Here is a 12,353-nt window from a genome sequence, read left to right as displayed (position 1 = left end):
TCCTGGACTTCTGAGCTGAAACCATTAGTTGAGTAATCAATTAGTCAATGCACAAAAAATGAATCAGCAGTTATTTTGATTGATTCATTTTCTCAAGCAAAACATCAAACATTTGGTTCCAGCCTTTTTTACCTTTTTTTAACAGTTTTATATCACAGTTAAAGGAAGAACGTTTGGTTGTGGAATGTTGGTCAGACAAAAGACAAAACCTGAAGCATCACAGTTGGTTCTGGAAAATTATACTGTGCATTTTCTCACTATTCACTGACATTTTACAAACAAAACAGGGCTTCAAACATTCAGTGTGATAGACTGTCCATCTGCAGCAAGTTTCAAGATTTCCATATCAAACTCCAATGAGCTGAAGCCAATGGCTGTCTGGATGGAGGAAATCAATTCCAAAGTGATGCTTCATAAAAAGTAAGTGGTGGAGTACTGACTACTTGTTTATGGGCTCAAACATGCAAAGCCACTGGTATGGCCCTTTAATATTAATGTCAAAGAGCAGAGCAATAGGTATGTCAACACAACAGTTTTCTTATGGTCCAATACAACTTCCATGTGGAGACATGGTCACAATTAGGGATGCATAATATTGGATTTTTTGCCGATATGTAACATCCTTGATCACTGATATCTTTGGCCGATCAATTTATATATATTTTCTCCACCCAATTTTAGTGATCATCAAGTCTCTTCTGTTGTGTTAACATCCTATTGTGCATGCATACTCTTATTGCAATGACCAGCAGATGGAGACATGAAATAGAATGCTTTTCAATGTATGTAATATTCATTCATTGTGCAAAATAAAAAAAAGCACGTTGGTTGATTCTGATGGTTTATTTTAAAGCCAGTACCGGCTAAAAAGTCCAAAAAAGTTAATATCTTACAAATTATGGTGAAAAGGTAGTTTCTTGCAACCCTAGAATGAAGATAAAAATATTCACAAACAAAAAACCCTTCTGGTTGCTGATAAGTAGTGTTTAACTTTTGATTTAACACTAAAAATTAAAACCCTCGGCGCGCACTGCAGCGCAAGCAGACAGATGCGCGACTCAGAGCAGCATGTGTCACTGACACCAGACTCAGAGCGCAGCGGACCAGTGGAAAATGTCACCATCAGCATATTATTTTACATCAATAAAATCTATTTCATCATTATTATGAGTCACATTGATGAAAGAATTTAGTTGTCTGTGTTCAAGTAGGATAATAGGTCTCCATTCATTGCACGTCGGGCTTTCTATTTCCTTGTCAGAGATGGTGTTGTGTTCAAGGTCCCCCAAAAATAACAGGACAAAAAAAAGGCTGAATATTCGAATTTTTTTTTTTTCACAATCGAATCCCGTGCCATCGAACGAAGCTTCGAAGCTTCGAAGCTTCAAATTTTTTGGGTCAGCCCTACTTATGACTGATTGATATGATATGTTGTACATTTGTAAGTGAAAAGTAAATTAAGAGGGAAACCCACCAATTACACAAGTTTACTCATCATCATTTGCTGAGCCGCACTCCTTAGCCAAAACAGTGTGTTACTGTAAAACAGTAAAAACTTCTGAGGCTCTGGAGGAGATTTGTCAAGTCTGATAAAATAACCCTGATGATGTCTTCAGAGTTACCTCAGGTAATCTCTATGAACAGATATCTGCATATGTATGCAGAGTTTGTAGGCAATTGGACAGGATTTTGGTATCAGAAGCGTTCTGGTTTCCATTTGTAGTCTGTGTAGTGTTGAGTAGTGTAGAGAGGTGTGAACGCACTGGCAGAAATGCAATCTCGGGTCACACCAGCTATCATCTGACAATGATTAAACTTTATGAGCATTTGTTTTTATTGTTTATCTGCATTCGTGTGCAGTGGGGATTTTAGATTTTAGTGGTTATTTTGCTTTCAGCAGCCCGACATCTATTAACCAGTAACTACCTAGTTCATTTTTAAGAAAAAAAACCCCAAAACAAAACAACATGATGTGAAATGCATGAGTCCGTTTAGTCCAGCACTCCACTGACTCAGTGAGCTTTAGCCCCACATTTCAAAGTGCTATCCATTAGAGGTGGTGAGATTTTAATATTTTGTGATATCTTACTGCAGTTCCTGTTGGTTTTGCTGACAGACAGCCAGCTAGCCATGTTAACATACTAAAAAATGGTGCCCACTGCCCACACTCCCACCCGTTTAGCTAGGTTAGCTAACGTTAGCCATGGCCACTCAGCACTGGGTCACATGGGAGCTAGCTAGCAGCGCTGCTCATTCATGATTGATGCTGCTGCGTTGAAGAAGAAGCATGGTGGCCACCGTCCGGTCTACCCCCCAGGTAGCCCCAGTGTGTCAGCAGCTTCATTTGAGCCACCAAACCCCTTTTAATTGATAACTATGTCAGTACCACTGGCCGTGTTGACACTGCTAATGGTGGAGTGATCCAGGAATGAGTCCTGAAACCAGGAAAGTTAGGAAGTTAGCATTTTGCACTCCTGGTTCCCTCGTCTTGAAGTCAGTGGGTTTTTTTAGTGGTACTTGGTTAGATGCCTGAAATAAGGTCTGTGCTGAACATAAGCTTAAGAGACTTTCATGTTTTATTCTACAATATGAAATATGTTGGTAAATACCCCACTTGGAGATTTTGAGGCTTTTATGTGTTTAAAAAAAGACGGTTGCTAACAAGTGTCTAAGTAAGACTACAGAACGTCATTACAACAAACACAGTTTTACAGCCCTTGTTGAGGTGGTGACATTAAAGCCTAGTTCACACTATACGATTTTCACCACGATTTTGACGTCGCAGATGATCTTGAGAGCCACCTTGGGTCGGAGGTGAGTCGGCAGATAGTCTGCCACGACGAGTCCTCATGTGTGAACAAGCCTATGAGTAAGTCGCCCCCTCGTCTGTGACAGGGACTGGATATCCGGCATGCTAGAAAACTGGAGAAGGCTGACATGACTGACAAAGAGCACCAGCCAATGAGAGGCAGGATACGTCCCACGTCAGCACGCAGGAGGATGGAAGAAATGTGAGAAAGACAAGCCGCAGGGTTGCCACTTGCCAGGTCCGTTTATTAGCCACGACTCTGGGCTTGTTTCTAAAGAGGAGTTGCTTATTTTGGCTTGCTCTCTAAATGTCACCTTCCTCTATATATATCCGTCTAATAAGTTATTTAAACACATGATATTACGTCGAACTGCAGTTGCTTCTTTTGGGCTTGTTTCCATAGTCCTGGTTGCTCGTTTCTCTCCCAAGATCTGGCAACACTGACAAGCCGGCCGGCAAGTAACAACAATGGCGGCGTCCACAGGATCACGGGGAGTGCGTTGTGTTTGGACCCAGGATAATAAAGAATATCCATGCCTTTACGATGTGTCGTCTCCAAGTTTGGTGACGTCACCGCATTATCTGGGGCTGTCAGTGGAGAAATCTTGTGGTGTGCACACACAGGTCCTAACGCAGTTGGCAAGACTCCCGCTTACAAAAACACACGTCGCCAGGTATGAACACTGAAAAGATTACGATAGTCTCCGCGACGTTAGCTTTTTACTTCTGACAATTGCATTAAGGTTTCAAAATTCATATAAGTGGTGTTCATTTGTGGAGATAATCTTGCTGAACAAAACATGTAAGTATCAAAACATTTGTTTGCCACAGAGCTTATTTTGTGCCATAATCCCAAATCCAATGGAATAATTCTATCGGCTTTTTGACAAGGGATGTGATGCTAACTTCTGCGTTGGCCTACAGAAAACCATATCCATGGAGCACTCTATGCAAAAGGGGGTCTGTGGCTTGAAATTGAGCTGCTTATTCACCAGGGCACAATGTTTCCACAGCAATGCTGTTGGGTCGAGACAGTGTTACTAGCGGTAATCGCCGAATGAGCAGTGCCCCTATACGCTCCCGCCAGACCTGGGTGGTGTGCAGTGCAGTTAACCAAAAAGCAGCAACATGAACCTATACAGACCGACATGCATAACCTGTCAAAAATATTTTCTGCAGTTAACTCATTAACCTTTAACCTTTGACATCCCTAAAATGCAAACATCTGTTTATGGAGATTAGGAAGAGGAAGTCTTGGCCCGTATATCCACTGGCTACACTGGAACTCCCAAATATTCGCCCCAGAAGATGACTGTCATCCAACTGACAGCTGATGGGATCTGATCCAAGATTGTCTTCAGCTGGACTTTGAGACAACAAATACATGAGACTCTGTGTAACAAACTGCGGCTGTTGAGCAAAGGGAAATGTGGGCATTTACCTGGCAGGAAGGGTCCAGAGAGGCCAGAAGGCACTGGTTGCATTATGTGAACAGTTTTGGAGCTCGGACCGTGCTAGAGATTAAAAGTCGGAACATCTCAGACTCTGCAGCACAGATTTGTACCATTTCTTTATATCTGACTCTTGTCCCCCAACTCTACGTACTAAAATCACCAGAGTGCCTTTTAAATGTGTTGGAAGTATATCAGCACATCTATATTAACCCACTGCAGCTCCCATACTCCTGAAAATAGACTATTAAACTATGCCACTGTCAAAGTGACATGTTCACAAGAAAACTCCTAACTGCTGAGGTGATGAGGATTTGGGGGCCTTAAAATGGGGCAAGGGGCCACACAAACCAGAGGGACAGATCACAGAATGAGACATTTTAAGTCGGAAACAGAGAACAGATTCACCTCTGTTTTAATGGGGGGGGGGGGGGGGGGGCATCTGATATAAATGGTGATATTATATATTACAAACTTTTGGAAACGATTTTGAGTATGCTGCTGATGTGATGTAGCGTGCTGTCATGGTCCAGCAGCGAGGCCTCTGACCTGCAGACTGAAGACAGATTTCCAGGCTAGGCTACATGGTCACTGTGTATTAAATGATGAGGTCACAGCCTGACTGATGGTTCTGCCTGTGTGTGTGTGTGTGTGCGTGTGTGTGTGTGTGTGTGTGTGGACGTGGGGGCGGTGATTGTAAAGCCTGTAATATAAATAAAAGTAGCCTGTGTAGCTCAATCACACCTCAAAAAACACAAGCACGACTTGTATTAGCCTCCACCTCCATCACCATCATCATCATCACCATCATCATCCTCATCATCATCCCTTTGAGGTAAGAACCTCAGTGGATTGGTGAAAATCAAACTTTGGCCACATTAGAATCCACCAGAATGCATTAGAAAGCGGTGTAATTGCGTGTCTTTATTGCGTCAACAGCGGTGTGTGTGTGCTCTGTTGGCGCACCAGGCTACAGCTGCAGTGAGCCTGGAAGACGAAGCCAGGAGCAAATGGAACAGAGCAGGCCCGAAATAAACACAGGCTCCGCCGAATAAAACCTTCCCCTCCTGCTCGCATTAATCTGTCGCATTTTTCCGTTGAGCGGAAGCCGCGGGTTGGGAGAGCCCTGCGCTCAAATCAATCGTTCACATTTGGTCCATCGCTTTGCCCCCTGCACTGCATCTCCCACGATCCATGTTACAGCCGGTGTTTCCTGAAGATTTACATCCAATTACCTCCGCTCGGAGCCCGTGTCCCCTGCCCAGCTTAGACCCGCTACCCCGCCGCCGTGGCGCTTACCTCCTCATCCTGCGGACCTCCGGGGATCCCCGACGTGCAGGAGGAGTCCAGCCCGGCACCCAGCTCCTCCAGGCCCCGCTCCCTGCCCGGCTCCCGCTCCACGGTGTCTCCGTTAAAGACGGGCGGTGGGGACTCGGCGCTGCTCAACGCCGCCATTTTAAACTGCGAGAAACTGAGTGGAAAATAATAGAGGGAAACGCAGGCTGGTGCTGAGGACAGGAGGGGGAGACAGAGACGCAGGACGGGTCTCCCAACCAAGCCTCTGGACTGGATGGGTGGCACACAATTACTACTGTTAACTTGCCCCCCAAAATTACTTACAGCTTATTTTTGATAATAATAATACTAATAATGATGATGATAATAATAATAATAACAATAATTATATAATGTATTATTAGTTTTATTATTTTAATTATTATTACTATTATTATTATCATCATTATTATTAATAATATTATTAATTCATTAATTAATAATATATTTCTAATTTTAGCTAACCATTTACATGCAATTGATTAAAAAAAATACAATTAAAAAATATTTTAAAATAAATATAATTGTAATCGAATACAGTTATTGAGAAAAATATGTAATTGAATTACAGTTAGGGACTGTACTTAACTTATCAGAGGAGGAGGAGGGTGGCTGGAGTGTGACCAAAAAGTATCCCAGGAATGAGTCTTAAAACCCTGAGATGAGTTAGCATTTTAGCACTCCTGGTTCCCTCGTTTTAAAGTCAATGTTTTTTTTTTAAAGGGTTTTTGGTTAAATGTCTGAAATAAGGTTTTTGGTTAACTCAGGCTCAGGAGGTTTTCACAATTTGTTCTAATACATGAAATAAATCAGTAAATATCCCACTCATGAATTTTGAAGCTTTTATATGTCTTTAAAAAGATGGTTGCTAACAAGTGGCTAAATGAGACTACAGACTGTCATCATGTCTAACATGGCTTTACAGCATCGCTGCATTAAGTCATTAGACTGTGATGTAGTTTATTTATAGCCTAATGTTAATTTCCTACTTCTTTTTAGTGTCTTTTACTTCAGTTCCTGTTGGTTTTGCTGAAGGACAGCTGGCTAAGCATGTTAACATAGCTACTAAAATGTAGTGCCCATTGCCCGCTCCCACCAGTCTGCATTGGTTAGCTAATGTTAGCCTTGGCAGCTCTGCGCTGTGCACCTGCAGGGTCAGGTGGGAGCTTACTAGTGGCGCTGCTGATGTATGATTAATGCTGCTGCCTTGATGCAAAGGCATGGTGGCCACCCTTCGGTCTCCCCACCAGGTAGCCCCATTGAATAAGCAGCTTCATTTAGCCGTAACACCCCTTTTCATTGTTTACTATGTCAGCACCACTAGCCGTGCTGACACTGCTAATGGTGCCAACAGAGCTAACATAGTTATCAATAGAGTGATCCAGGAATGAGTCCTAAAATCCATAAATGAGTTAGCATTTTTGCACTCCTGGTTCCCTCGTCTTAAGTCAGTGTTTTCTTTCTTTGAATGGGTTTTTGGTTTGATGCCTGAAATAAGGTCTGTGGTTAACACAAGATTAAGAAACCTTTACATTTTGTTTTAAGAAATAAAATGCATCAGCAAATACACTACCGTGAATTTTGAAGCTTTTATGTGTCTAAAAAAAAAGGAGTTAACAAGTGGCTAAATACAGTACATAACATTACACTGAACACAGCTTTACAGCCTCATTGTGTTAGTGACATTAAGTCATGCAACTGTGATGTAGTCCGTTTATAGCCTAATGCTAGCTTTTTACCTCTGGCAATTGCATTTAGACTCATATGTAGAGATAATCTTGCTGAACAAAAAGTGTAAGTACCACAAACATTTGGCGGCCACAGAGCTTATTTTGCACAATAATCCAAATTCCAATGCAGTTCCTCTAATAGCCACATGAGTCAATCCACATAGACCATGTGAAAATGTTATTAGGTTGTGTGTTATAGAATAGCATAGTAGAATAGCGTAGTTTGTTACTGGTGGGGGGGTTACATATTTGAATATTGGGGGGATGTGTATCACCCAATTTTTAAGTACCGCCTTGGGTTAACTGGCTGTAATTTGATTAATCACAACTTTGTTTTCTGAATTTTCATCATGTGAGTGCAACTGAAACTTCAATTATTAATGTCTTAAATCTGCTACCACAAGCTACTACAGTAGCCTTTGATACTGGGCCTCAACATTTTTTCTAAAGGGTGCCAGTCGCTGGAGGTACTTCTGCTATGTGTAACACTCCATAAGAGATGTTCAGCCGATACCCACACGGACATGTCTCCTGAATTCTGGTCCCCTAAATGTCTATTCAAATGTTTTCCCACTACAGAATACAACTAATGCAGTACAAAATGTTGCAGAACCCCATTAAATACAGATAATTCAGTCCAGTTTCCTGAAGAAAATGTTGGCATTGAACGTTTCTGCAAGCCACGAATACAGGAAGAGACACCTGCAAAGCAGCAGACCACTGCAGACCACTATTTGAGATCGACAAACAACAAAATTGGTTGTGTATTAGCAAGTCATCCCTGTCTTTTCCAGCAGCTTTTCAGCCTCTGGACATGGGTGTTTTTGAACAACCCAACACTGTTTTCCAAAGGGGATAGTGCCAGAAAAAGCTGTTGTTTTTCACCAAGACATCGCTGCATTTCCTGCCCGATTAGCACCATAACCAAGTAGTTTTTGTGCCTAAACCTAACCACGTTAGCCACTGCACCGTTGCAACAAAAAGTTTCAAGATATTCACTACATAATATAGAAATGTAACATATCTGTGGTTTCCAATAACATAAATTGCCATTATTTTTTCTAGAGATTGGGTTGATTATTTCAACGGGACTTGCAGACACTGAAAACTGCCAACATGCAAGTACCTGACAATTATGTATTGTATACATACACCCATTAGCCAAAACATTAAAACTACCGGCAAATGAAGTGAAAAACATCAGTCATCTCATTACAGTGCAATGTTCTGCTGGAAAATCTTTGGTCTTGGCATTTATGTGGATACCACTTGATGTGCTTCACCCACCCAAACACCAAGTACACCCCCACTTGACAACAGCACTCCACAATGGCAGCAGTCCCCCCAGCAGGATGATGTGCTGTGTCACACTGCAAAGACTGTTCAGGAATGGCCCAAGGAAGGTGACTAAGAGCTCAAGGCATCCACCTGACCTCAAAATACCCCAGACTCCAATCCAGCATCTGTTGGACGTGCCGGTACCCCAGAGGTACCTGCAATCCACTATAAGAACTCCTTGGATTGGACTTTGCCCTGATCTGTCAAGTCATCGACACAGGACCTCTGGGGGTGTCCTGTGGTGTCTGGCACCTAGGCGTTGGCAGCAGATCCCTTGAGTCCTGTGGGTTGTGAGGTATCGGCACGTCTCACGGATGCTCAATCAGATTGGGGTATGGGTAATCTGGAGGTCAGGTGGATGCCTTGAGGTCTTTGTCAAGTTCCTGGGGTCATTCCTGAGTAGTTTTTATGGTGTGGCATGGTGCATTGTCCTGCTGAGGAGGTCATTGCCATCAGCAAGTGCTGTTGCCATAAGGGGGTGTCCTTGGTCCACAACTGTGTTTGGGTGGGTAGAGCGCATCAACTGGCATCCACATGAATGTCTGGACCCAAGGTTTCCCAACAGAACATTATATTGTAACAAGACTGATCACTGTAATTCACTTCATTGGTCTGCGGTTTTCAACATTGTGGCTAATTAGTGTATTTTTATATGCTTTTTGCAACATCTCAGTGTCACTACATTTACATTTATTTAGTTTGACATTTTTTGACATAGATTACATTGTTTATCCAACATTATCGGCTGGAGTGTTCCACTGGACCCATCAGACCTCAGCAATCTTAAAAACTCCAAATATATCAGCTAATGAATTTCTACCCAATTCACTACTTCTAACATTAAAAACAATGTAGACAAACACATCTCACTAATAATGAGCAATCTTATATTGGAACGAAAGAAAAACAATTAACAGTACTCAAATCAAACAACAAGCTCCCTGGGGACTTGGTAACCATTTATTGCATACTTCAAGTTGCAGTCTGCAACCTTCCTGTAGGTGGAGCTAGAACCTGATCATTTACTATAACATTATGCTGCCCAGATATGATCAAAATTATTATTTTGACCATCTATGCACAAGGCAGGGCACAGAGACCAATTGATAGTACAAGACCTGTCTCAGTTAATATTGTACTTTAGTTTTACTCTGACAAGTTTACAAAAACTGAATTCAAGATCTGTTTGATAGGCAGTAGAAGTCACATCAGCAGCTGTGAAATTGGACCACTAAAAGCCTGTTTTTTTCTGAATTATATTCTTTTCTGTCCTGTACTGTACCTGTCAGTGGTGACCCAGTGCAGAGTTTTGGGAACTACAGGGATCCACAGCTGACGCGAAACTTTGTAAACATCAGTGATGCCAAATTTTCACAATACCATATTAAATAAATGAGTCATAACTAACATCTGTGTGCTGTGTTGTGGTTTCGCTGCAGTGTTTCTGAATAGCAGGCACAAAGAGCTTTGTAACACTCTGCACATTCCTCACATTGATTTTATTTTGAAAATGTGAAACATGTCTGGTTCTTAAAATCATTTTGCAACCACTCCAATAACAGTTAAGCTAACACCAGCTAACAGAGCTGACACGAAGTACAGTATACCTGCAGTAGATCTAACATTTGTTATTAATCCATGAATCTAAAAAAGACATGGCCATTGGCTCTCAGATGCTTACAGTATTATCATCAGCTTGTTTTAGAACATAAAAGTCACAAATTACTATTTGACTGGCTGTTTGGGACTCCATACTGTTTCACCTTCTGTAACTTAAATACAAGAGATCGAACATCAAACAATAAAAGGATGGAATTCACTTTGATACACCCGTCGCAGAAAAGCTCCTGACAAAGCAGCAGGACAGTCCTGACCAAACCAATGGAATTCTCCCAGGATTAACAACCCTCTGCAGAGATGGTGTACACAGTCCGATGCTGTCTGCCTCCAGAAAAAGAAAAAAATAAGCAGCTCATTTCTTCTTGGTCGCTCTCTTCCCTTCTCCTTTCTTTGGTTTTCCTTTTCCTCTCAGTTTCCTCAGGCGACGCATCTCCTCCTTGAAGTCTTCATGCTCATCTCTGCGAAGGAAGAGCAAACATTTTATTAAAACTTTTACAATGCTAAGTGAGGGTCAGGTCCACACTTATGCTTAAAGATTATCTTTTCAACTGAAACACCATTCTCCTTTGTCGATTAATTCTTCTTTACGATTTTTTTTTTAAAATCACCTTTAAGCTACTGGTAATAAAACTCTGGAGTTCCTGCATAGATGTTTCACATTAAAATCCTTTCCGTAGCTTAATGAGGATAATACCTCTTTGTTCGGATAGGTTTTTAATTTGAAACTCTTGCAGGAAGTAATGAGCTTCATTGACCAATTCTTCACAAAGATCAGGGAAAAAAACTGGCAAAGTAGAGGCAGCAGTATTTGTGTTTATATGCATATATCTTAACCATGCACCAATTGTGAAATTCTGGGCTGATACTGAAACCCATGTTTAAAATAACAATTTAGCCGACAGCCAATAGCCTATACCAAAGTGTTTTTATATTGTTGCTTATTTTGTTTTTGTTGTTACTTATTCCCCCTTTTGTGCCGGAAAACAGAGAAATCTACACTATATAAAAATAACTGGACTGTTTTAAACTCATTGAGCTTTCATTAAACTACCTTTGAATGAGCATAAATCCAATCATACAAATTTAAAAAAGAATATACTTTAATATAACATTTCACATAAAAATAATAACTGCTTCAAAAGCTGTTTTACCATATATATGTCATAATTCCCTCTCTAATATGTATTTTATATTGCTGAAAAAAAATCTCCTTCAAACAGCTGTATTCATTCAAGTTTCTTGCCAAATTATTTTTTTTTCTAATTTGTCATATTGTCAAGAATATTGTTTTTCCAAACACACCCTGAAATACTGCAATATTTTCTTAGGGCCATATCATCCACCCCTAGCGCGCAACATTTATGTGACACAACAGAAAAACATTGTACACTGCCACTGGTGAATGTCATTTTATTTGCTGACTGGCTGATTGCAGTCAACAAGGCGAATATGAGCTAATACCGATGTTTGATGGATAAATCAATGCATCCCTAAAATACCGGTGTATATACACACACACACACACATATATACAGTGGTGTGAAAAAGTGTTTGCCCCCTTCCTGATTTCTTACTTTTTTGCATGTTTTCCGCACTTAAATGTTTCAGATCATCAAACAAATTTAAACATTAGTCAAAGATAACACAAGTAAACACAAAATGCAGTTTTTAAATGAAGGGTTTTATTAATGAGGAAGAAAAAAATACAGGGCCATGTAATAGCTACATGGCCCTGTGTGAAAAAGTGTTTGCCCCCTAAACCTAATAACTGGTTGGGCCACCCTTAGCAGCAACTACTGCAATCAAGCGTTTGCAATAACTTGCAATGAGTCTTTTACAACGCTGTGGAGGANGGCCACCCTTAGCAGCAACTACTGCAATCAAGCGTTTGCGATAACTTGCAATGAGTCTTTTACAACGCTGTGGAGGAATTTTGGCCCACTCATCTTTGCAGAATTGTTGTAATTCAGCCACATTGGAGGGTTTTCGAGCATGAACCGCCTTTTTAAGGTCATGCCACAGCATCTCAATAGGATTCAGGTTAGGACTTTGACTAGGCCACTCCAAAGT

General features: G+C 41.1%; 2 protein-coding genes across 4 annotated transcripts in view; both read right to left on the bottom strand.

Moving 5' to 3' along the window:
- Window positions 1-5,768, bottom strand: part of braf (B-Raf proto-oncogene, serine/threonine kinase) — a 33,059-nt gene extending 27,291 nt beyond the window's left edge. Inside the window, exon 1 of one of the 2 annotated variants that reach the window (XM_050036122.1) lies at window positions 5,560-5,768. In XM_050036122.1, coding sequence (XP_049892079.1) covers window positions 5,560-5,715 — 156 coding nt within the window. In that variant the 5' untranslated portion in view covers window positions 5,716-5,768. The remainder of the gene's footprint in view (window positions 1-5,559) is intronic. The other variant, XM_050036123.1, reaches the window with a different exon arrangement.
- A 4,375-nt stretch (window positions 5,769-10,143) lies between these two features.
- Window positions 10,144-12,353, bottom strand: part of mrps33 (mitochondrial ribosomal protein S33) — a 7,804-nt gene continuing 5,594 nt past the window's right edge. For both annotated transcript variants that reach the window (XM_050036681.1, XM_050036682.1), the window contains exon 3: window positions 10,144-10,741. In XM_050036681.1, coding sequence (XP_049892638.1) covers window positions 10,636-10,741 — 106 coding nt within the window. In that variant the 3' untranslated portion in view covers window positions 10,144-10,635. The remainder of the gene's footprint in view (window positions 10,742-12,353) is intronic.

This window comes from Epinephelus moara, chromosome 23 (assembly GCF_006386435.1).
Source record: "Epinephelus moara isolate mb chromosome 23, YSFRI_EMoa_1.0, whole genome shotgun sequence".
Taxonomy (NCBI): Eukaryota; Metazoa; Chordata; class Actinopteri; order Perciformes; family Serranidae; genus Epinephelus; species Epinephelus moara.
This window is presented reverse-complemented; position numbering and strand designations above follow the sequence as displayed.